We start from the raw sequence: 25,491 nt of genomic DNA, 5'->3' as shown, positions 1-25,491 counted from the left end.
GAGAATGTGACCTGAAAGGGTAAGTGGAACGGGGGTGGGGCCTGGATGACACATTTCATAGCTGTCCACCATAGAGAATTCCTAGAAAGATACGGAAGGCTCAGATCTGTCTATAGATGGGTAAACTGTCTCCTGGAGGCTGACTGGGATTTCCCATTTCCCCACAGATGGAAATGGAGAAAATGGGCTTAGACCGTTCAAATGTTGATTAGATAGAATGAAGAACCTCAGCGTGGAAGACATATTTAAATCCTGGAACAAGATCCCAAAGAAATGTTTGAATCTCGATTCCTAGAAGCTTTAGCAATACTGTAATTATCTAGTTGTGGTACACTAGGGGTTTTGTCTGTTGTTTTTTTAAAGATTTTTTATTTATTTATTCATAGAGACAGAGAGAGAGAGAGAGAGAGAGGCAGAGACACAGGCAGAGGGAGAAGCAGGCATCATACAGAGAGCCTGACTTGGGACTCGATCCCAGGCCTCCAGAATCACGCCCTGGGCTGCAGGCGGCGCTAAACCGCTGCACCACCGGGGCTGCCCTCTCTGTTGTTTTTGTTAGTTTGGGGAGTATTTTTAAGGGAGGAATTCTGTTTAACTTTTTTCTATCCATGAAGTCTCTTGAGTAGTGTCCCTATCTGAAGGACCCCTGGAGGTCTCTTACAATTCTAAAATTTATTGATGATTTCTGCCTTATTTAGAAAATTATGAGATTTACTCAAGAGATTCCCTTTTTATTCTCAGTTTCATTTAGCTTTTGATTTTTCCTGTGGCATTTGCACACCTCCATTACCTTCCATTTGTGAATTTCTTTCATTGTGCATTAAGCAATTACTGATCATCTCATCTGTCACATTTTAATACTCCTTACACAAGTTAGTGGTAACATAAATGAGAAAAAGTATGGGCTCTCAAATGAAAAAGAAGATATATATTGAAATCAGCTCTGTAATTTATCCGCTTATATCTTAACTGTTGGGTTTTTATTTTCCCAAATATAAGATGGCTATAATAGTACGTATCATAGGTGATTTTGAAGCAGAAAACTGTAATGTTTAAGAGGTTTTGGGTAAGAAAAAAAAAAAAGAGGAAGAAGAAAGGAAGAAAAAAGGAGCTTTTGGAATTTGAATCATGGCCACACCATTATTTATGTAGTGTGTTGTCAATAGTGAGTTCCGTTCCCCCGTTGTGGTTCGTGAGTTGAACCAAGAAAGAATTTAAAGCCCAACTCTTCAGCAAGCAAGGGTTTAATGGCAGTTTAAGAAAAAGTACACTCTCAGATGAAAGAGCTGGTAGTCCCAGAGGTGGCAGCTATATTGGGGGTCAGGGTTGTCTTTCTTTTTTATGTTTGAATAGTTTATAGGTCATAGCCAGAGTGATTCGTGATGTAGAAAAAGACGTTAGGGTTCAAAGCCCATGGTCAAGAAAGAATTCTTGAGAGTCTTTGATGCAAAAAGATGGTTTTATTAAAGCATGGGGACAAGACCCGGGGGCAGAAAGAGCTGCCTTGGGGTCCTGAGGAGCAGCCAATGATATACTTTCAAGTTGGGAGGGGATTAGGGACAGCGTAAATCTCCAGGGAATTTTCGAAAAATGGTTTCCAGGATCTTGAGGGGGCTGGCTATTGTTGGGGGAACATCATTTGTTACCATGTTAATAAAACCTTAGTCATGAGACTCTTCAGATGCATATCAGTGGGCCATATGCTTCAGGGATGATTGCCAATACATATCTTGGGAGGTTTAGAGTTAAAGGAAATTTCTAAAGGAATTTTTATATGTTAAAGTAGACTTACAAGACCCTGGGGATTGGGCTAAGATTGCCTTTTGCCCTTAGCTGAGTATTAACATCGAGGTAATTGAGTTCCTAGAGAAATGTCACTCTGCCTATTTCAAGGAAGTGTCACTGAGCTGTAGGTAGTAAGGAAATTTAATAATGTTTCTCCTGCATTTATTTCCTACATCAGTTCCTAACTAGGGCCGTACAGCCAGTCTTGTAAGGAACTCCTCCTACTGGTCAGAAGGGAGAGTTTTTGGCCCTCTATGGTCCTTGTCAGAACTGTCATGGCGGCCTTCCTTCATGGGGGTAATGGTGTCGGAACTGTAGGGTAGTGGTCAAAGCAGAGAAAGCATGCCTGTCCCCTGGGGTTTGTCCTGGTAGGCTGGAACTTGGTTTCCTTAGAAAACCATTTGTTCCCTGCTTTATTTAACTAACTGCCCAGTCTATCATGTGACCTTGGGCAAGTCATTTAACCTCTCTGAGTATGTTTCCCCTTATATAAATATTATGTATCCCATAGGGTTGTTAGAATCAAGTGCACAACTGTAGTGTAAGTCACTTGTGGAAGTGTGTAGCAGAAAGTGTCCAATACATGAGAGTTCTTAGAAATATAAATGAGACAAACAGGACAAACAGCAACCCAGACAATGTTTTGGGTGCTGAAACTTAAAAAATAAATAAATTTTAAAAAATGGCCATCCAAAGTGAAATTTTCACTTCATTATTATAAAATGTAACCTAGTCTCAATGGATATAGCCTAACAGGAAGTTAATATGTTTCAGGTGAGGGTTTTCAGAGGCATTGCTTTCTTGAAGAGAAGGGAGAGAGGGAGGAAGGGAGGGAGGGAGGGAGGGAGGAAGGAAGGAAGGAAGGAAGGAAGGAAGGAAGGAAGGAAGGAAGGAAGGAAGGGAGGGAGGGAGGGAGGGAGTCTATTGTGATATTTGTCTTCCAGTGATGTCTCAAACACAGAGTTGTTTATTGAACTACATTGATTTTCATGTACTTTCAGGCAATTCAAATGGAAATTTGGCCTAGGGGAAATCCTAATTCCTTTAAGCTACAAAAGACAGGATATTTGTTTTCATTCTAATTCTTTAGTACATTGGGAAACAGGATCATTAATGATCACAAAGACATGCTTTGTTCAGACAAAACTTAGATATACAGTATTCAGCATCCCTCTATTAAATACTGTGGCCTCTCCGGGCTCTGGGATGTGGGAGATTAGAAATGAAAGATGAAATACACAAAGCTGGGGGAGTTACCCACCCGGCAATATGGGGGCAAAAGAGAGAAAGACCAAAACTGTACCACTGTGGACAACAGAGCTTAGCCTTGTCCTTCCAATTCTTATTTCAGGATAATGCTGAAAGAAGAGTATTTTAGTTGTTAAATTTAGAAATAGGTGACAATCTGGGAGGAAAAGATGACCACTCTGATAGATCACTGAGATGACAAAGTCTATATTCTTTGTAACTTTTATAATGTTCCCAAGTTAGGAATCGTATTCATAGTAATACAGATGGTGGAAATTTTAAAACTATCTTTTTATACTTTTATTGAAACTCTGTAAGTCCCCGTTAAATGGATACAGGCGACCACATCACACCCGCAAGTGAGTGTTCTGGGAGACGTTTGGTGGCCACACATCTGTCCGGGTCCCTGGCAGGTCCAGTGACATATCTATCATGAAACTGGTAAGGCCAAAGCATCAGAGAGAAGCTGGAGCATCTCAGTTGCACAGGCCCTTCTGAGATCTTGCAAGGGGCCCATGGGTTTATATGGTTAATGTTCATCTAAAACTTGCAAATCAATTAGGACCTTCATCTTTTTCCACTTCAACTTATTTTCCATCACATCTTTCCTTGTATAGGATGGTACTGGCGTGACTATGGGCACTTCGAGGATTCAGCTATGGAGACTTTGAGCTGGGGATACATTTAGTTTAGATTTAATTGGATATATTTATGAGGTGTGAAATCATTGCTGTCTGTGGTTGTTATTGCTAGCCATCCAGGAACATTCCTACCACCTGCTGACTCACCTAGTGACAAGAAAATACAGGGTCTGAGATGATATGAAGCTCTGGAGTTGTCCTGCGGAGCCCTGCACCAGGGGGAAATAGGTAGTGGAGGAGAAATAAGGTTTGAAATATATGGAAACAGGGATCCCTGGGTGGCACAGCGGTTTGGCGCCTGCCTTTGGCCCAGGGCGTGATCCTGGAGACCCGGGATCGAATCCCACGTCGGGCTCCAGGTGCATGGAGCCTGCTTCTCCCTCTGCCTCTCTCTCTCTCTCTCACTGTGTGCCTATCATAAATAAATAAAATAAAATAAATTGAAATATATGGAAACAGAAGTTAGTCTGTGGCAGATTCCTCATGTCATCAAATGTATTGTAAAATGCCTCCTCAAAAGGGAAGTTTTCGCCGGTCACAAATGTACTTGATAATGGAACTTATGTAATTATAAACTTGCCATAATTTTCTCTCTGAGGGCTATTTCTTTTCGGAGCAGTTTATCAGCGTTCTTGCATTTTTAGGGCATAAACCTATAAGCAGTGTTGCAAAATTGAGTTCATCAGGGTGTGAAGTCACACGTGCTGTGCATCTCAGTGTATCCTTGAATGTATAAACATAGCAGAAAAAGATTTCTTGTTTATGTGACATGAAATACTGATATTGACAAAGATAATGGAAAACTCATAATATTCTTTTGTGTTTGTTTTTGTTTCAAGTTTTTATTTAAATTCCAGTTAGTTACATATATCGTATGATACTGGTTTCAGGAATAAAATTTAGTGATTCATCACATACATACAATACCAGGTGCTCATCACAAGTGCCCTCCTTAGCACCCATCACCCATCTAGCTCATCCCCCACCCACTTTCCCTCCTGCAACCCTCAGTTTGTTCTCTAGAGTTGAGTCTCTATGGTTTGCCTCCCTCTCTTTTATTCTTCCTTCCTCTGTGTTCATCTGTTTTGTTTCTTAAATTCCACATGAGTGAAATTATAAAAATCTCATAATATTCTTTGAGGATATCACAACAAAGTGGTTAATGAATGTCATCAATTCAGAGTATTTAAGATTCATTTATTACGTAATAAAGTCTTCCCAGCTTAGCAATAATCCCAGAAATTTGCATGGCATTCATAATAACACATTTTGAGGCCAAATGAAACTTCTCTAAACTATCCATAATGAAAACTATATTAAACAATCACATTGAATAAAGACTGAATTATTGTTGCTTTCTCTCTCTAGAAAACATTACAAAGTCATTGTCTAATAAGGAAGCAATGAAAAAGTAAATATAACCCAAAAATGTTTATAGAGGCATGTCAGGCACTTAATAAAAAAGGTTATGTGCTTTCCTGACATTTGTGGTGTTTATGAGCTCAAAAAATAATTTCCTGTGATTTCTTATTCTAAATAACTCCTCACTTAATACCTAATTTCATATTCATGATTTGATTTTTTTTCTTAATGGGGGCTCCCTGCATTGTATAATTTCAGACCCCTCAAAACCTGGATCTGCCTCTGTTCCCAGCTCTATTACTTGATAGCTGTGTGATCTTCGAGAAATCACTTAAGCTCTCTGTGCTGCATTCCTCATCTATAAAACAGTACAGCTTTAGAGACTCCCTGAGAGTATGACACAACATCAACCATCAAGCACTTAGAGCAGTACTTGGCCCAAGTAAACACCGTTTGGGTATTACTTATTGTTACTGTGATTGTTGGGAACAGAAATTCATGAAAAGTTGACAGTGATGGATTCTTCTCTGCATGTGGAAGAACAAGCCAACAGAAAGGCAGAAGTGCATGCCGGTTACCAGAACTGCTCCTCCCTTTGCTTGCTAAGGCCCTGATGGTGTAGAGAGGAATGCCACGTCATCTGTCAAACATGGTGGAGCCTGGTCAGCAGGAGTCTAGGCCTGCAATGGAGTAGAAGGACGTTCTTCTAAGCTGCCTTGGTTGGCAATTAAAATCTAGAGAGGCAAAAAAAATAAAATAAAAATAAAATCCAGAGAGGCCAGAAATCCTTCCATGGGCCTAGGACGTGCAAAAAAGAGGTTCTTAAGGTGCTCTCTGCCCTGCCATCCCAGTGACTCTAAGTAATTTCAAGTGAGAAACAGCGTAGCAATTCCTAAGAGAACATTGAAAGCCCCCTCAGAGCTCACTGGGTATCACCCATGTTCTGAGAACCAGGCTGATTTTTAGATGTCTGTTTTTCCCATTTGAGATAAATTAGTGCCCATTTGGGGCCTCCAATGTTATTTTTTTCATTTTAATCTTACACATCCAGTTCCCAGTTCAGATGCATTAATCTAAATCTGTAATCCCATCAGAATGAGTTGGGCTTTTAAATTTTACTTATTTTTTTAAGTAATCTCTACTTTTAAGCAGTCTCCACTATGGGGCTCGAACTCACCACCCCGAGATCAAGAGTCACACACTCCATGGACTGAGCCAGCCAGGCGCTCCTGCGGGTTTTTTCTATTTTTTTTAATGAGGTCTTTTGATCTCCTGTTTTCTAAGGAGGCAAAACTACTCCCTGATCTTTCTGAATAGTGGAGGCCCTATTAGGTTGTCGGTGCTCTCACTCAGTTACAATCTTTTTAAAACCATCACAGAGATGATGCTTATTTTACTAGTTAATTTAGCGATGTTCCATTTTGTGTCATTTTGATGAAGAAGTGCATGTTGTTGCAGTGACAGTAGCTGTTTAGCTGTTTTAATTTACCTAACCTTCAGGAGGGTTTTCTCTTCACCATGTAAGTTGTTCTTTTGTATGAGTTTGTTTTCTTTACATGCACCAATTTCAGATAAAAGGACATGAAGTTGTGGGCTGGGTCTGGGTGCAGCAAGCACTACAAACAGTGGCAGCTCCATGCTTCGGGCTCAAGTAGTCTTTCACTCTGGGCTTGGTAGCTGTTTACAGGAGAGTCATCAACCAGCAGAAATGAATTTAGTGGGGGCACTGGGTGGCTGAGCATCTGACTCTTGATTTCGGCTCAGGTCATGATCCCAGGGTCCTAAGATCAACCCCCACATCAGGCTCAGCGCTCAGCATGGAGTTGGCTTGGGATTCTCTCCCTCTCACTGTGCCCTCTGCCCCCTGACACATGCATACATGCTCTCTCCCTTTTCTCTTTCTCTCTCTCTAAAATAAATAATCTTTAAAAAAAAAAAAAAGAAAGAAAGAAAGAAATGAATTTGAGTGGTCTAGATGTGAAACTTTAGTAAGTTTGACTGTTGTTTCTATCATATGTTAGTCTTCCATACTTAGTGTCAGGATTTTTGAATCACTGTCAATTTCTGCTCACTTTAACAACCTGTATCTTACAAAGCTATCTTATAAAGCTTTGGAGTTGTTAAAATTTGACTCTTCTACTAACTTTTATGAAGTGCCTTGCAGCTTTACCTTTGTAGCATCCTGTCGTCCCTTATTTTGTTACCCTGCCCACATAAGTCATGCAGTGTCTCAGGAGCCCCTTTAGAATTAGATCCTCCAGTCCGACAAATCCTCAAGAAAATTTGGATTCGAATCCTCACATAACTTTTGCACCCAATTTGCTGTGTGACCATCAGTAAGATCATAGTCCCGAGGGCCGTCTTGATAAATGTTCTCTCATCATGTTGATGATTTGTTTCCCTGGACATAAGTTTTTTTACCCCTAAGAATAGGAGTAATTGTTGTAGACATAAACAACTTTTACTCTTGGCATCAGGCATTTGAGCCCTCCTTTTGCTGTGTCCTATCTTTCATGCTGTAATTTGTCCCCAGATAAAACAGAGGCAGTGGCCTAGAGGGGAGTCACAGTTTTCCATCACAGGGTTATGATGTCCCCAAGATACAAAACCCCGGTGATGGTTATACTCTTTTGGGAAGCGTTAAATGTGTTCTATACTTCGGAAAAGAGACCTTTTTTTAGAATTTCTAAAACTCAGTTCTGAAAGTAGTAATTGTTTTGTGGGTGAATATATTTGGATTTAACATGTATCTTTCCATATAGATGATTTACATGTGGCCTACATGGATGGGAATTTTGAGTTCTTTAGAAGAAATATGCTTCACATAAAGTCATGCCATAATGAATTCTATATATGACTGTTATTTGTGTACAGATTTTCCTTCCCATCTCCCTCCTGTGATAGAATTTGGGTCTCAACAGCTGCTATAAATTAAGCTGATTCCTACTCAGCTTTTACTGTGAGTGCCACTAGCTATAGAGGCAGTATGTTTGGGGGAGGGGGGGGAATGGAGGATTAAATCCACTGTCATGTTTCCCAAATCAGAGCAGTATATAAGACAATGCTGATGGCTTGTGTTGTTTTATGATCTTTGGAATATTCTGGATTTCTTTAGAATTCATCAAACTGACTTCTTCCTTTCTCACTGTCTTGTGTTTATTTTTCACAGTGAACTTAGTGGTTTTCTAGCTAGTTTTTTTAAGTCTCCCTAAATAATTTACTAGGTGCTTTGTGTCTTAGGGAAACAATAAATTATTATACCAAGGAAGCTTTTGAATATGTTATTTTAAATTAAAAGGTCAAACGCTGTAAACAGATATTTTTTAAGTATGAATGTACTCATACGTAGGAATTCCCTTTTGCTTTTTTAAACCTCATTTCTCATCTTAAGTCAATTTAAATTCTTTTTTTTAAGGATTTTTAAAATTTATTTATTTTAAAGAGAGAGAGAGCGGAGTGAGAGAGAGAAACTCAAGCAGACTCACCACTGAGCACAGAGCCTAGATGCAGGATTTGATCTGGCCACCCTGAGATCATGACCTGAGCAGAAACCAAGAGTCAGATACCCAAATGAACAGAGCCACCCAGCCACCCCTAAATTGTCTTTTAAAAGTTTATGGAGAGACAGGATACCTGAATAAAAGCCAGTCATATGTCAAATTTATATCATACTGCTTTATTAACCACCTGCCATTGTATTCCTTTACTAATATACTACAGTATCTTTTTCCATTTGGAACACCCCATTGATTCTCATCTCTTAAAAACCATCTAAGACCTTAATTTCTACCAAAATCTAGTGTACAGGAGGTGTTAAAGCTCGATTGACTGGATATACAATTTGACTAGAAATAAAGATGAAAAACACTCCTGTCAATTCTTGCCAAGTTCATCAGAAGGCTTTTATTGAGGAGGTCAGGTCCAAGGCATTTGGGAGTGAAACCAGGTGCTGCAAAATAATATGTTGTCAGCTACTTTACAATGGTAGCAAAGAAGAGAAAGACTATAAATAGTGTCGGATTATAAATATGTCCGTTCTCCCTAAAAACCAAGCCAGGTAACTAGCCAGCCAGCTAGTGAAGTGTCCATACAGGTTTTAAGTAACGTTCATTATATGCAGCGGTCCCTACTACCCAAGAGGAGTATGTAAAAAGTCAGAATTTTGCATTCAGTGAAAGAATTGAAGCCCACAGGTTTAAGGGATATGATTCCTTCCCGCAATTGTACATTAGTATCCTCACAATGGCAGAATTTATCTCTGTCATTTCTTGAATATGACAAGTTGAAAATAGCCTTTTTCCATCTTAAAACAGTTCCTCTTTCCACCTACCGGTTTTTAAAATACAAGTTTGTTTATGGTGTTAGCCCATACAGAAGACTGTTGGGAGAAGACATGCCTCTTCTCTCTTTTCATACTTAACATATTATATTCGCAGATTATGGTGTGACTAGAGCCAATTTTTTTCTATTGCTCTTCTTCATGATGGGTTCATTGACCCTCTCCTTTTTGAGTGCCTCTTTAGCGAAGCTGGAAAACAGCTGTCTGAAATATGGCTATTATTTCTAGGGTTTAGCCGACATGTGCCTTGGATAAATTAAGGAGCAGTCAAAGGAAGTCCATAAATATGAATACTTTGCCAGCTGCTTTTCCATTAAACTCTGTTGGTTGAATGAAATTAGCAAATAATTATGTTGGTGGGGAATCTACTATATCCAAATGTAATATAATGTCTTCCTTTAACAACAGAGCTTAATTTTTTCCTGTACACCAAATTAGTTTTTAGGGTAATCTACATTGCAAATTGGCCGATTTGCATTAGAACTATGCCTACTTGTTCTGATTTGTCAACACCTCTTTTTTTAAAAAGTCTTTAACATTGAGCATGGGTGGGTAAGACCATCTGCTTACGGAGCTTGCCTGCAGCTCCATCACTTAACACATGAGACAGGTTACAGCTGTTTAATTGTTATGGTGCTGAATGATTATCATTCTATTCAAAATTAATATTTATATATGTATGCATAGAAAGCATGTGGTTAAACATAAGTGATCTAATTGTGAATTAATGGCATTAGGTATTCATTAATTAGTCCCCCCATGAACAATGAAGGGTAAAATAATGCTTTTCACATACACTTCCTACTCTTGGCTTTTAAGATGAGTCCCCAGGAGTGATTATTATGCATATGAGTAATCCACTCCAAGTACATTGGTGTATGCAGAGAAAAAAATCATGGTGCACCTGCCGTAAAAAAAACAAAGAAAAGTTTCTATATGGTTATTACACATATCCTAACTCTTCACTACCCCCAAAAGCATTATTCTCTGAACTGTGACCAGTGTAGGTACAAGCCACATAGTAAAAGGCTACATGTATGTCTGTTATGATTGCATGCGCCAGCATACCACCCATAGTGACTCTACAAACTATTGGGAGAGCTTGCTCCGCTGAGAGTGGATTTCCTCCTGTACTTAAGAATAGTGACATGCAAACTTAATGTTGTTCTGCTGCAAAAAGTTAGCAACATATATTCCATCATGTCTGCTCAGTACATTTTATGATGAAGAACAAAATGAAAAATTTTCAGCCAAATTGCTATATAAGGATAGAGGTATGCACGTAAAATAGGTTATTTTATGAATGTCTTCATTTCCAAGGAGTACCTGTAAAAGTGACTTGTATTTATACAGGTATTTTTATGCCTTTAGAAAATATTGACTTACCTTGCTCAAATACAGTCACTTGTGGTGAACACAAAATACATAAGGACAAGTTGTGATATGCTCTTTATTCCAAAAAGCTGAATCAATTACATTTTGATTGGGAATTGTGCATCTATGCCAGCAGAGGGTTTATGTGAGACAAAAAAGAAGAAAACTTCTGGCAGAAGAGTAGAGTTATTGCCACTCTGGGAATTAGCCAGTTTGTGTAAAGAATGTTCCCATTAAAGGGAGACTTCCTGGAGGAGGTAGAGAAAAAGGGGGCTTATCTTGACATTACTGGAGTGGAGAAGACCTCACGGCTTTAGAAATAAATCATTGGCAATTCCAGGCTCCTTCAATTAAAGTCAGATTTCTTTCATTCTTCTCTTAAAGGGTACCAATGCCTTACTGCACTCTCTTGATTTCCATCATATCATGATCTCAGGGTCCTGGAATCTAGCCCTGAGTCTGCCTCAGTGGGGAGTCAGCTTGAGCAATCTCTCTCCCTCTTCCTCTGCCCCTCCCCCCAATCACAAGTCCACCCACTCTCTCTATCTAAAATAAATAAAAATATTTTTAAAAAATAAAATCTCCATTGGAGGGACTCGGGCTCAGAGAGTTATGTAATTTTTTTTATGGTTGTACAGCTAGTAAGTAAGAACCTGAGCCCCCAGGAGCCATTCCCAAGCAATACTCTTAAGCACTAGACTGTGCTGTCTCCTTTTAAATTGTTTTTGCACACATGTGTATAGGGGAAGAGGCAAAAATTAATTTTCTTCTGTGATAAAGAGAAATTAATATCTATGAACCTGTCACAAAAGATTGAATTTTCATAGAAACTGGTGCAGTAATAATGTCAGTGATGTCTCAATAATAAAGTGTCACTTCTTTTATTCAGCAAAATCTAAATTATAGCTGATAATAGGACCCATGGTTTGCCAAAATAAAAGTAACAATGGCAGCAACAAAAAAAACAGCTTGAGGAAAAATTGATACTGTGAAAGATTTAAGAAAATTGTAAATTATTAATTGAAAACTTCATATACCTCCTTCCAAATTTTAAACTTATTTCCAGTTCTTTTCTCAGCTGAAATTAGTAGGCTGAATACTATGTATAGGCATTGACCAGAGAAAAACACTCAGCCTGTAGATGACATGTAACTAGTGTCAAGCAAAATGCAGTACTCAAAATGCAAGTAGTAAACATTTGCACACACTCTTCTCTCACCAACAAATAAAGAAAAATTTCCATCTCTCTCTGTAAGTCGCCTTTGAAAAGAGCCAGTTATCTGTGATTTTCCCAAAATAAATTACATTTTATCCTACGCGAGTTCAAGATTGTTCAGCTATGTTTATTGCCTTCTCTGGTATCTTCAAGAAAACTAATAAGAGGAAGACGTGAAATATTGTACTTAATTATTTACAAGTCTTACTCTATAAATTTTTCTTAAATATTAAATTTTATGCAGAAGCAAAAGTAATGATGGCAGGCCAGAAATCATATTTGTTGATATTGACCATATCATATAGGCAGATTATTTTTATGGTTTCTTGCCACTAGACTTGTTAGTACTACACAGGTATCACTTTAATCATTGTCATAACCAAGTGCGTTGTACCAACAAAAGATCCAAATACTCATTTAGTGTTAAAAAAAAATGTTTGCATTACAGTTTTTATTTATTATTGCTAAGAGCTGTCACCCAATAGTTTGGTTCCTAAATCGGGGTGTTTGAACTGGACCTGATTATTTTTAAATCTAGGAAACCCTAAGAAAATATGGTTTGCGTATGGTACTCAGTGAGCTCAAATAGGGGGTACAAATCTCAAAGGAGACATGTGCTACTGACGTGTTTATATATGCGGTCCAGTGGATGAAATCAGGCATGTGCAAAGACCACAGAACCCATGCATCACATGCTGAACAATACTCATCTCTCTGCACAGGCAAAAGAGACGTACATGCCAAGTTGCACATGCCAGCATTCATGAGTGTGCTGTCTGCATTCTCAGATTTTCCCTGGTGCTTCCATTATGTAGATGTAGTCCACAGTAAGGCACAAAATTCTAAACTGAAGGAAAATATCAAATATTTTTCTATCAGTTATCTTTACAAAGCTTTGCAGCTTATCATGGCACTTTTCCAGCAAAGCAGACTTTATGAAATTTGGTTTATCTCATAGCACCTTTTCCATGGAATCTCTTTGTTTCTGGACTGATTTAAATGAAGAAAATACTATCTCCCTCTCTTGGAATGTCTTAGTGTGGTGTTCCAAACCAAAATAATGGCATTTTGTTGCAGTGGGGTGCATGTAAGAAGGAGTGTATTTGTACAGATAATTTGTTCACCAAATTTCCTATCTGTAAAAAAAAAGAACAAAATATAAAAGTTTCAAAAACAGTTTATTTGGAAACGGGTTTTCAATAATGTATTGCCAATTTTAGGGGAGCAAAAGCTTTTTCAAACATGTTGCATGCATGTGCGTGGACACACACATACACAAACTGCTTTTCTTTACTGGCACAGCCTCACTTTCTAGTTGTTAAAATTCAAATTAAGTGACTCTTCTAAACAGGATAAAATATTTGTGATGTTTTATTTTATCCTAATCTTAGAATGAGAATTTTATGGTGAGGGAGAACAAAGTGAAGGGGGTCCGAATAAATTGTTTTCTGATATTTAAAATGGTATCATGGCCACAATCCTTTCTGACAAGGTAATCAATAATTGGCAGTGTGTACCAATTAAGGAACAGCAAACCAATGGGTGTGCAGCTTGCACACTGATTTAAACAGCTACTGATTGGAATAAATGGATTTAATACGCACTTATTTGCAGACTGGTGCTTTTCTGTCATCCTACAGGAACTGGTAGTGAATAATCTAAGAATGATACCTACTTACAACTTTAACGAGATACTAATGCGAATCATTTTTTAAGTCTGTGTTACAGAGTATGAGGCAACACACAATGCTAAATAAAAATTTGTCCTCGATTCCAAGGACATTGCAGTCATCGCCATAGTGAGGAATATGTCTATGTTGTATTATGTACTCATCTGATTGAATTATCCTCTTTTGAAGACAGGCCCCTAAGATTTTATTGTTGTAATTAAACTGAGAAATATTTCCAGCTTCTGGACTTTGTGCTATTTGTCTGTGTCTAGACTCTACCTAGGAGTCAACTCAGTGGCCCAGTGAAAATGCTGTAACCGAGTTAAGATGATTCAGCCAAGCATATTGTGGACAGTAGAATGAATCCAAATGTTTTGTGACTATGTACATCAGCAGCTGTGTATACACAAACTGTTTGTATTTTTCCCTTGTGAGCTGTCTCCTGTATAAACAACCGCCTTGGTTTGCCTTGGTTTCTTCTTTGTGTTTTTAAAAATCCTTTTGACAGTAAAAGGAAAGCAAATTTGGTATCAGTGTCATCCTGGGTAGACCTCCGAATATCCCAGTTCTTCCCCCGAAGCAGAGCAGCCTTCTTTGGGACTACCACTCAAAAGATTTCCTGCACAGAAGTTATACCTTCACTGAACTACTTCTTTTCTTTTTCAAACTCACTTGTTTTCATTTCTTCTTGGGTTTCTCCCTCTGTTTTAATATCTTGCCAGTTGGTTTTTTGAGCTTTGGGCTTTTAGATCATGCTACCACAGTGCTTATCAGAAAGCTTTCTTTATCCTGCATAAGGTATGCTCATTTATGAAGGTGGGTCCAGTAGGTTAATATTTCAAATTAGTTTAGATTTTAATCTTACTTCCTGTTTTCTCCCTTTGATTATCAATGTTGAATTAAAGATTTCCATGTTTTTTTTTTCATTGTATTTTTTCATTCAAGTAAATTTATTGACCATTCCAAAAACAGATGATGCTTCTAGACTACCTTATACTGGTACGAAGTTCTGATTCTTCTGAATTGTGAATATAGCTGATTTATTACGTTCATAGACTTTGGCCACAGACTACATGGTTGGAATTTTAGCTTTGCTTCTTGCTAGCATTTTGACCTTGAGAAAGTTACTTCACTCGACCTCAGTTTCTTCATTCGTGAACTAAGGAAGAGAACAGAAGTTAACTATTGCCCGTACAGTGGTGAACATTAAGCCATCTCATGTGAAATGCTTAGCGTAGTTTTCCACACTCGGAAGGAGTAGTGAATGGTAGTTACTGTTAATACTATTGTATGTAGTTTGGATGGATGGATTGGAAGAGAGGAGAGGAACAGATGGATGAAGGAGAAAGGCAGGATTTGGAAATGTATTGCTCACATATGTTTCTCAAAAAGTAGCCTCTGTATTATTCATAGTTTCTTCAAAGGCTGCAAACACATGTAAGACCTACTAGAACCACCATAAGAAGTACACTTAATCATTTTATTCGGATACTAAGAGTTTCCCATGAGCCAGGCAATGGGAAGACAGATTAGCATGGCCTTAGAGTTTACATTTCTTTTTTTTTTTAAGATTTTATTTATTTATTCATGAGAGACAGAGAGAGACACACAGACAGAGGGAGAAGCAGGCTCCACGCAGGGGGTCCGATATGGGACTCAATCCCTGGTCTCCAGGATCAGGCCCTGGGCCGAAGGCGGCGCCAAACCGCTGAGCCACCCGGGCTCCCCAAGAGTTTACATTTCTAATGGAGAAGATTCACACCCCCCAGCCCATATGTCTTGTGTTCTTATGGAATCTCTTAATGAAGTGATTATAACTAGTTCTTGATTCTCCTCTTCTCTTTTTACATTTACTCCAGTGTTCATACTCCTAGACTTCTTCCCTGACAAGGACTCAGTGAGAAAAAAGGGAGAATCAGATAACTGAAAGAAATGGAGGGAGGTGGGTGCCCATAATTTTGATAGATCGGCAGATGAGGCAACAACACATAGGTAGAATTTGCAAAAAGTTGCTCTTTGTTTCTAGTGTATATATTAGGTGTTAAAAACTGACTACAAGAGTAAATATGAGCCCCTCCTACAGGACCTGAGACTCCAGGTCATTACTATGAGGTACAGACAAAAGTAGATCATTGATTGTCTCCACCTCCACTGATCTTCCCTAAGACACAGAAGGTGAAAATATGGCTATTAGGAGCTTTGACAAAAGAAATAATTCTTTTTAAAGAGAAACATCTAGAGGGGAGTGTGTGAAAAGGATACAGTACAGCTCATTTGCTTTGGTGACACTGGAGGTCTATGGGCTACTCATGGAATAAAAATACTCTGATGATCCAGACCTTTCTTTCACATCTATTGTTCCACCGAATCTTTGCCCATCTGAATCAGCAAGTAGACCACAGACTTCCAACACATGGGCTTGAAAACCGATCAGTCATTTCGTTTGTTATGTTCTAGAGAGGACTGTGAAAATTGAAAGAGAGACAGTAGAGAGATAACACAGACCAGGAATTAGCTCTGACAGTTAAAAGACACTCACCTGCACTCTATCCCATTCTCCTAGGGTTGTGAGGAAGATTAAGGGAGAGTCTAATACAGAGTGCTTAGAGCAGTATCTGATGCCAAGTAAGCCTTTCTTATTTTCAGGGAGCAGAGCTGGGATCAGGGGTACTTTAGGCCTGTCCCCTGCATTCTTCTAAATCTGGTCTGAACCAGGACAAAGAGATCGGGATCAGAGTTAGAAATTTGTGGGGACCATTAATACATCAGCCAGGTGTTCACAGTCTGCAATTTATGGGACCAGAGCTCACGGAAGAGCTGAAATCAGACAGCATTTTGTGTCTGTGAACATGCATGTATTTCTGGGGGGAGAATCGGTAACTCTCACCACTTTACTCAGAGATATGAGAATCACTGTCTTACAAGAAATATGGTAATAATACTCACCTTCTCTGTCTCACATGGGTTTTTTAAAAAATAAATAATTGAAACTCCAGGGAAAGTGTTTTATGAAATACAACATTTTACTAGAGAATAGCTTTTTAAGGCGTTCCATTTTATATGTCTAGCACTCATGTTTATAAGAGTTTTCTTCTATAAAGTAAATTTAAAACTTTTGGTGAGTAGATCTAATAGGAAGGACTTTGTTTTAGTGTCAGAACACATTCATTAGTTTTCAAAGAAATTTTTTTTGCAATTTAAAGTGCATTTCAGCCTGTTAGGTATATTAATTTTTAAATATACTGTATTATTTTTATGATTATTGTTCCTAATGGCTTCTTACAACATGCCTGCATTTTTCTGATAATTTCCTGTAGTGGCTTATATAATGATGTTTTTATTGTTGCAATTATTATTTTTAATAATTATTTGAACCTCACATATCGACATCTCCTTTAAGCATCGTATTACTGAGAACAAGGCTTTTGTGGTATTGTCAGAAATTTTAATCTTCGAGGACAAAATCTACGTGGTGGTTTTTACCCTTTCTCTCTTGTTTTGAAGCTACCAGCCCCACATTATTCCCTCATATGATATAAAATGTGAATGACAAATCTTGGTATCTCTTTCTCAGTACAGATCCTGTTCTTATAGTTGGTTTTAACTGTTTTGCAACATTTGTGTTCAATATTTTTAATATTTGAAGTGTTATATAAATTTTGACCTGCCGCATATTTTAAATATATTTGCTGATTTCATTTCCACTTTTGTTGTTCTTTTGACCCAATGACAAACCTCCCTTTACCTGTAATCAGTCCACGGTTTTGCACAATTGATTCTGTTTGCTAAAATAAGGGGATTAGCTGGATTAGAAATAATCTATTCCTCCTTTAAAACTACTAATCCAGGTCAGAATTAGTTCCATTCCGTATTTTGGTTGTGTTAACTGAAGTGGACCCAATGTAAAAGCAAGACTCTCCAACTATGAGCAGTGTGGTTCATTTTTAGAAATTAAGAATTCCTTCAAAAATACTACCCTGTCTGAATCAGAAACTTCAGAATTTTTAAAGGCACTTTGTGTATATTTAGATCATCAGTTGAGCTATTATGAACCTCTACTAGGTTGTATAATGTCTGGAAGGGACTAGTAAGAAATCATATGAATGATGTTATACAATAGCACAATTTTAACGTTTGAAAATGTGATTATTTTCATTAAGTTATAATTTCAGGGTAGTATCTAAGAGTGTTTCTTCTTCACCTTAATTTCCCCTGCAATATATTGTCAATTAGTTATAAACACACTTATTTTTAAATGCAATTCAAAAGCCTCTAATGGAATCCTGTGGCAACATGAAGAATCCTTTTGTATCCACAGTACCGATGTGTCAGAAGCATTTATGGTTTTGTTTATGCACATGACAAAACTCCCAGACCTGAGTGGCTCAACTGGAAGTTATAGTTTAAATCATTCTGTTAGGAGTTCTGCTACCACTTGCATGTGTCAGTAATGAAAAATAATCAACATAAGCATCTTTGAAAAGCAATTTTAGGTCATTAAAGATGTATGAGTTTTGACAAAGCAAGAAGATTTCAGGCTTATTAAGAATATATTACGTCTCTGTGCTGAGTGAAGGGAGAGAGGTATTTATGCCTCCGTTCAAGAGGAAAGGTGTAGCCTAATTGTAACCTCATGAAAGATTAAATGGACAGGTAAACAGTAAAAGACTTCAGTCTTAATCCTGTTCCTACAGAGCTTTTGTGAGAAACAGAGCTGTTCAGGACAAATCCTGAAAAGAAACAGGATCTTAGAAGAGTCTCTGTTTCATAATTGACTACATATGCGATACATCACTGTCCCATCTGACATGTAGTCAAGGGCTACTGGGCAATCATTTTCTATAGAATTTACACGTCCCTTTTTCATGGTATTTTAAGTTTGCTCCATTGGCTCAAGGATTCTCAATTACTTTGCTTTTTTGCTTATTTATTAAACTTTAAAGTTTGATAGTATGTAAATACATAGATGACTTGAGACAGAGAGGGAAGCAGGATTTCGGTGAGTCCCTCTCTCAGGTTAAAGAAACAGAGCATTACAGCAGACATAAATGGTTCCTCCAGGCCTTCTGCATTGTCCTTTTAGGCCCTGAACTGTGCAACCATTACAAAACTACTTTGTTAAAAGCAAACCTTTAAAAAATTAGCATTATTTTCTATCCCCCCCCAAAAAAAATAGTTTATTTGTAGCTCTTATAGCTGTAAATCTCCCAACTTCTTTAGTAAAAAGAATTGATTCCACTTGTTCTATGTAGTTATTAAAGTAAAATCAAGAAGGATCAGGGTGGGTGAATTCCAGGTAATCTGTGAAAGGCAGTGTTAGTTTACCTGTACATTTGTCTTGAAAATGCTAAAGTGCTTCCTGGAATCATGACCACACTTCCTGAAACGTGAATATATTGCAGTTTTAGAAGATAATGAAGTGCATCTCTGTCGTGTGATGTGAGTCTTATGTCAGCTGCAGCTACTCGATTTGCATGTAAATTCTGAAAATTTCCTTGTCCCATGTGACACTTCTGAAATGTCTGTCTGTTCTTTTTTTCCTTTTTAATTTCTCAAGCTCACTATTTGGATAAGATAGTTAAAGGTACTGTATACTTGCTCTTTGTTGACATATCTACATATCTATATATAACCGTGTATCAGATTGTACTAGGTATGAAAATAGACTGTTTCTCATGCATATTTCTGTAAATTATAAATCAGGCTTACATTATGTGAAATGCCTTGGATTTAAAGTATTGAGACTTCAGTGTCCGTGTCTCATTTTTATAATTTTGGGTTATCACAGATTTCATTCCTATGTAAAAGCATTAGTTCTCACTGGAACCAAAAACTGAAGATAACAGAACATTTGCTGTTTTTTGTTTATGTTTTTATTCTTTCTTTCTTTTTTTCTTTCTTTTTTCTTTCTTTTTTTTTTTTTTTTTTTTGCCTTAAGATCTTCATTGTTGGCAATTCAGCGGATGAGCTTTAAATTCTATCTTGAAGGATCACAAATGCTCGCTGTCTTATCACAGAATAAGAAATTGTCAATCTAAAGAAGATTCTGGTTAATACATGTTGAGAGAAGTCTCATTTATCCTTACATGGAGACTTCTTTAAATGTTTCAAAATCTATGTGATCTCATAATTTTTGTTCTGTTATTTTCTGAAAAAATACAAAACTACTGTGCATTCCGTAAAACATAAATGATAACGTGGCTCAGCAGAAAACAGCAGATTCTTGCCTCTTCAGTTCTCGTAGAAAGAGGTGGAAAATATTTTTTCAGAAGATGAAATCCCCTCTCCCTTTCTCCTCAGATTGCCTATTTTCTATTCCTTGTTTGTGCTTCTCATTAGAATATGAAAATATTCATGGCAATATCCAGGCTTTCATATAATAATTCTTGTGTGCATGCAGTCACCTCTGCTGCACCTCTTCATCAGTGGAGCAATTAAATCTTTCTTTTCCTTTAAAAACAAAACAAAAACATCCGGAAGGAAAACTCACCTTTTCTGTATTGAAAATCCATAAATACAGATGGTAATCGTCTGAACGAAAAGCAGAAGTGAAATTAATCTTATCCTGACCTGATGCTATCCATAAGTATAATTTCATTTTACCCTGCCACAAGAGACTGTCAAAATACTCTTCTTTCTCTTAGCTCTAATCTTAAGAGACAGAACGTCTCTTTGAGATATTGTTACTTCAAGTTCCACAGTGGAGGAGGGGAAGCCAATATATGGATAATTCTTTTAAAATAACATAAAATAAATATCTTTAAACAGATTGTTCCCTTAAATTTTGTCACCAAAACAAGAGTAGCATTCTAATTACAAGAAGCTGGATAACAAACCCCAATTGCTCTAGCAAGCACTTTTTGCTAATATGTATTTCTCTGTCAAATTATAAATAATTCTGTCCAAAGAGATCTGATTAATAGCTAATTATTCTTAAAATTTTGGAGCATTTCTATCCTTGTTTCTGCCAGTATCACGTCACACTCATAGACAAGAACACCAAAGTCTACCTAAGTGTCATCCTCATAAACAGATCATGTTGGCTGCATGCCAGATATCATCAGTAGGAAGTGGCAAAAATTGTTTTTTTTTTAAATGTCATGTTAGACTGAAACAATTATAGATTTTGGATATATTAAATTATTTTAATTGTTTCCCAAATTTTCCCTCCTTGCCCATAAAAGCAGACAAGATAGGATATAAAGGTAACAGCATAAAAGCCTTAGGGAGATTGTCACCAAATATCACTCTTTGCTCTCTGTCTTGAAGCACGTCACTACCGTGTTTTTGTTCAGTCTATCAATGTTTTATCGTGGTCCTTATGGTATTTCATTTTGTCCGTCCTAAGTAATCAAATATGCACAGCTATTACATTTAGTTGGAAATCCTGTCGGTCCTGTCCCATCCGTATGCAGCCTGAATCCTGATGTTTGTTAGAATAGATGCTAAGCTGCTTCACTATTTCCTGGGCTTTGCTTATTCTGTGAAAAGGAATGTACTCTTGGCATAAAGTATAGTCATCGAGACTGGCCTATACTTTGTGCACTTACTTAAGGCACTGTAATTTCACATGAATGTACGGCAACTCTGAGGCCAGATAAAATTAATGTTCTCTTTTTAACATCGTTCACATCCTCATGCCCACTCTCATGCTTTTGAATTTAGAGAGAATTTTTTAAAGCAACAAGGTGCTTTCAGAAGGCACATCCTAATGAGCGACCACTAATGTCGACAACAGATTAAAAATCTCCACCAGGGATTCTGAAATTACCTTTTTCAGGATGCTTTTTCACACCATACAATCAACCTTGTTGCTTTGCTAAAGGGGAAAAAAAAATTTAAGTTAATTTTGTCTGGCCTGTGGCTAGTTAGTGGATCGTTGCATATATTTCTGTCCTGCACAGGTAAGTGGTGTCTCAAGGGTCAGGCCAATCAAAGATGCCACTTGGATAAGAATTAGATTCCTTAGAGATCGTTGCTGTTTCTATCCATGTGCAATTACAGTATTTGTGCTGTTTACAAAGGCCTGTTCCCACTAAGTGTCCCTTATCTGTTTATTTTAGGTGCAAAAACTTTCAATACTCAAATCACTTGTGTTTTCCTTCTTTGTCTCCTTTGACAGAGGGTTGCCCTGGTCTGTGCAACAGCAATGGAAGATGTACACTGGACCAAAACGGCTGGCATTGTGTTTGCCAGCCAGGGTGGCGAGGAGCAGGATGTGATGTAGCCATGGAGACTCTCTGCACAGATAGCAAGGACAATGAAGGAGGTAAGAGACGCCGAGCGTGAAAACACGTGTGTGCCAGAGTACGGGTTTATAAGTTACACAGTGTCCTAGTGCCAAAAAAACAATCTGATCCCCGTAGGTTAGATTGATTGAAAACTGTATGCGCGCTGATAGAGTGATTTTGCTCCCTATTTTCCCCGAAACAAATGCAAGACTATCATCATTCAGGGAAAAGGCAAGGTAACCACGCTACTGGGTAGTGTATGTCGTTCTCCATCGCTTTTCCTAACCTCCGGATAGATGACGATTCTCCTCATCACGGTATATGCAGCCCTGTGAATGGGTAGCTCTAAAGCAGTATTTTGATAACTAAATATTTCCGAAAGATGCAGGGCATTTCCCAAGCTCTTCTGATGAAAGGCAAGGATGGGGGGAAAAAAAAAAAGGAAAGAAAGAAAGCAGCCTCCTTGAAGCTGTACTCCCCAGTGTCCATTTATCCTAAACTTCACAACCTGCTAAAGGACTATGGTCTTCCATGTAGGCCCTTGGTTCAGGAGTAATTCTTTCCCCTGTTGTGCGCATTTTCACTTCAGAGGATCAAGAGTGAGAGCTGGTGATTACTTCTCCGGTGATGAAATGGGGGCCCCTGACAGCCGCTCAGTCTTGGCATACCTTTAGGATTGAGTTTTTTGTTTGTTTTTAAGGTTTTATTTATTTATTCATGAGAGATGGAGAAAGAGGCAGAGACACATAGGCAGAGGGAGAGGCAGGCTCCCTGTAGGGAGCCCGATGTGGGACTCGATCCGGGGACCCCGGGGTCATGGCCTGGGCCCAAGGCAGGCGCTCCACCGTGGAGCGCCCCCCCCTGGGCGCCCCTCCCCTAGGGATTTGTTTAGTTATTTGTTTATGAAATTTTATTTGAGAGAGAGACCAGGGGCAGAGGGAGAAGGAGACGCAGGCTCTGTGCGGGGCCCGATGCGGGACTCAATCCCAGGACCCCGGAGTCATGGCCTGGGCCCAAGGCAGGCGCTCCATCGCGGAGCCCCCCGGGGGCCCCTGGGACTGAGTCTTTGGAAGCAGCTCGGATCCCGTCTGGGCCCCTCCGGCCATCGGGGCTGTCATTAGGGGTGTTTGCCCGTCCTCCCCTTTGCACCTGCTCCTGGGCCATGCCCCCAAGAGCAGGACGGCGGAGGTGAAGACTGCAGGTCCTCACCCTGCCCCGTGCCGCTGTGACCTCGCAGTCGCTTCATCTGTGACACGGGCACAAAGGGAGAGGCTGGGTAAGGACGGAGCGCACCGCCCGGCCAGGAGCCTGCAGTAGGCTGCTGCTCCTCCGCCTTCCTTCAGCTTCCATCGAGGCTTGCCTGCAGTTCCCGGAGGCGGCCGGGAAGATGAACACCCTTTCCCTTCCCACGTGGAGGAGACCTCACTACTGTCCTCAGGGAAGCAGCGTGACAACCAACGTTGCCTCAACCTCTCTGCATCCACTGCCCCAATGCACATGTGCACACACACCCCACGAGCACATCCACTCCCCAAGGCACAAGCGCACACACACCCGCACTCCCCAAGGCACAAGCGCACACACACCCGCACTCCCCAAGGCACAAGCGCACACCCCCCCCATGAGCGCATCCACTCCCCAGTGCACAAGCGCACACACACCCGCACTCCCAAGGCACAAGCGCACACACACCCGCACTCCCAAGGCACAAGCGCACACACACCCGCACTCCCAAGGCACAAGCGCACACCCCCCATGAGCGCATCCACTCCCCAGTGCACAAGCGCACACACACCCGCACTCCCCAAGGCACAAGCGCACACACCCCCCATGAGCGCATCCACTCCCCAGTGCACAAGCGCACACGTAACACACATCCTACGAGGCGCGCGCGCACACCTCCTACACAGACTCGCACACGCATGCGCACTCGCGCTCCAGCCTGCACCTGCAGTCCTTTCTCCAACCAAATGTTTGGGTCTCCTCCTCTGGGCAACGCGCTGCCCTTCTTCACCTTTAGCTTCTAGCAAACTGTTCCATTTTCCTTTTTTTTTTTTTTTTTTAACCTGGGATGTCAAGAAACCTGAGCCACAGATTTGAGCCACAGCTGCTTTTCCTCTTGCTCCTGCTGGCTGCGGGGGTCCTCAGCCCCAGAGCCGCCGTGCGCCGGACTCCTTGGCCTCGACCCACCTTCACCCTGCGCTTTGTGGAAATGGCAGCGATAATCGTCCCGACTGCAGCCCAGATGGCAGCTCTCCTCGGTGCTGCCCCATTGTTTTCTATTGCCCAGGGAGGAAGGAGAGCTGCTTTCCCTTCTTGATCGTATATTCCAGATTTTGTCTTCTAAAAGGAGATTACATTGAGGAGGTTACAAACTCTTCTCAGAGGGAAGCGAACTGCAGGGCCAGGTCTGCAGAGACATGGCTGAGTAATTTAGGGTCTAATCAACTCTTTAGTGTTGTTATCAGCCAAGGAGGTTTTTTTCCCTTGCCTCAAAATTTATCAGCTGTGAATTGACCTGTTCCCCCTTTGTTTATTCTTATTAGCATGAAACTACGCTATCTCTAGGCTTCCCTCTCCAAGGGGAAATCTGAGCCGATAGAAGACCTCCTGTGGATTCTTTACTTATCTCCTATAATTTGTATTCCTGTCCCTAACCTAATTTTGTTGATCTTCTGAGAACGAATCTCAGTGCCAGCTTTATTATACCCTGAGATCATCACCGGGTGCCTTATAACCTAAGCCGGAGGGTTATTTGAACTTAAGCGTGGACTGTGTGAATAGAGACCATATTTTCCACATCAAACCCCAAATCAGGGCACATCATCTGGCCATTAAGGCGATCATTATTGTTATATGAGGTCAGTAGAGCCTAATGTTTAAAATAGGACAGTACCTGAGATTTCATGACATATGCTCGCTTGTGCTGATTGAGATCCATTGTTCAGAGTACGTTTGATGTCAAATGGCAAATTAGCCAGAAAGTAGCCGAGCAGTTTGATTTAACTTATTAAGTGGTGAAGGAGGAAGAACAAATGAAGAGGTTGATTTGGCCCTAACTAGCATGTCATAGACGTAGCCACTAGTCCAGACTGAGCAACATTGTACAATATGATCTTTTTTAAAGAAAATAGAAAAAAAATTAAAGAACAAAAAAGGCTGCTTACTATCCCCAGAACTGAAGAAGATACATTAAAAGATTTTAGAAGGGACAACACAGTTGGGGAAATAGTCATATTTATTTCTTAGACCAAGAATCTTCCTTCCCCTCTACTTTTTTTTGCCAAATCCATCTTGCTCCATCCCATGGTCTAAGACTCTAGATCCTCAAAATCTAAATCTCACTAAATCGCTGTTCCTCTTTGCCTGTGGGGCCCCACTTCTCCTCTGTGTCTCTAAAGTGTGTAAGAAAAGGCAGTCTTATGAGAGAATTCTTTAAGAGGCTCTTCTTTAAGAAACAGACTACCAGTAAAATGGATGGGAGGAATTTATCTGTAACCCCTCCCTCAACACCCGCACAGTCGTAAGAAATAAATGTTCTGTTCAGTTGAACCCTGTTCCTTTAGCCCTCAAATAAACACCTGTCCTGTACTCAGGATTACCAGCATTTCAGAAGTAAGGGCAG

At 39.6% G+C, this 25,491-nt stretch overlaps 1 protein-coding gene across 2 annotated transcripts in view; it reads left to right on the top strand.

Moving 5' to 3' along the window:
• The window catches only part of TENM3 (teneurin transmembrane protein 3), a 339,277-nt gene that overhangs the window by 238,738 nt on the left and 75,048 nt on the right, over positions 1 to 25,491 (top strand). For both annotated transcript variants that reach the window (XM_055315712.1, XM_055315711.1), the window contains one exon: positions 21,758 to 21,904. In XM_055315712.1, the coding sequence (XP_055171687.1) occupies positions 21,758 to 21,904 (147 nt within the window). The remainder of the gene's footprint in view (positions 1 to 21,757; positions 21,905 to 25,491) is intronic.

This window comes from Nyctereutes procyonoides, unplaced genomic scaffold (assembly GCF_905146905.1).
Source record: "Nyctereutes procyonoides isolate TBG_1078 unplaced genomic scaffold, NYPRO_anot_genome, whole genome shotgun sequence".
Lineage (NCBI taxonomy): Eukaryota > Metazoa > Chordata > Mammalia > Carnivora > Canidae > Nyctereutes > Nyctereutes procyonoides.
Note: the sequence above shows the minus strand (reverse complement) of the source record. Positions and strands in the feature narration are given on the sequence as shown.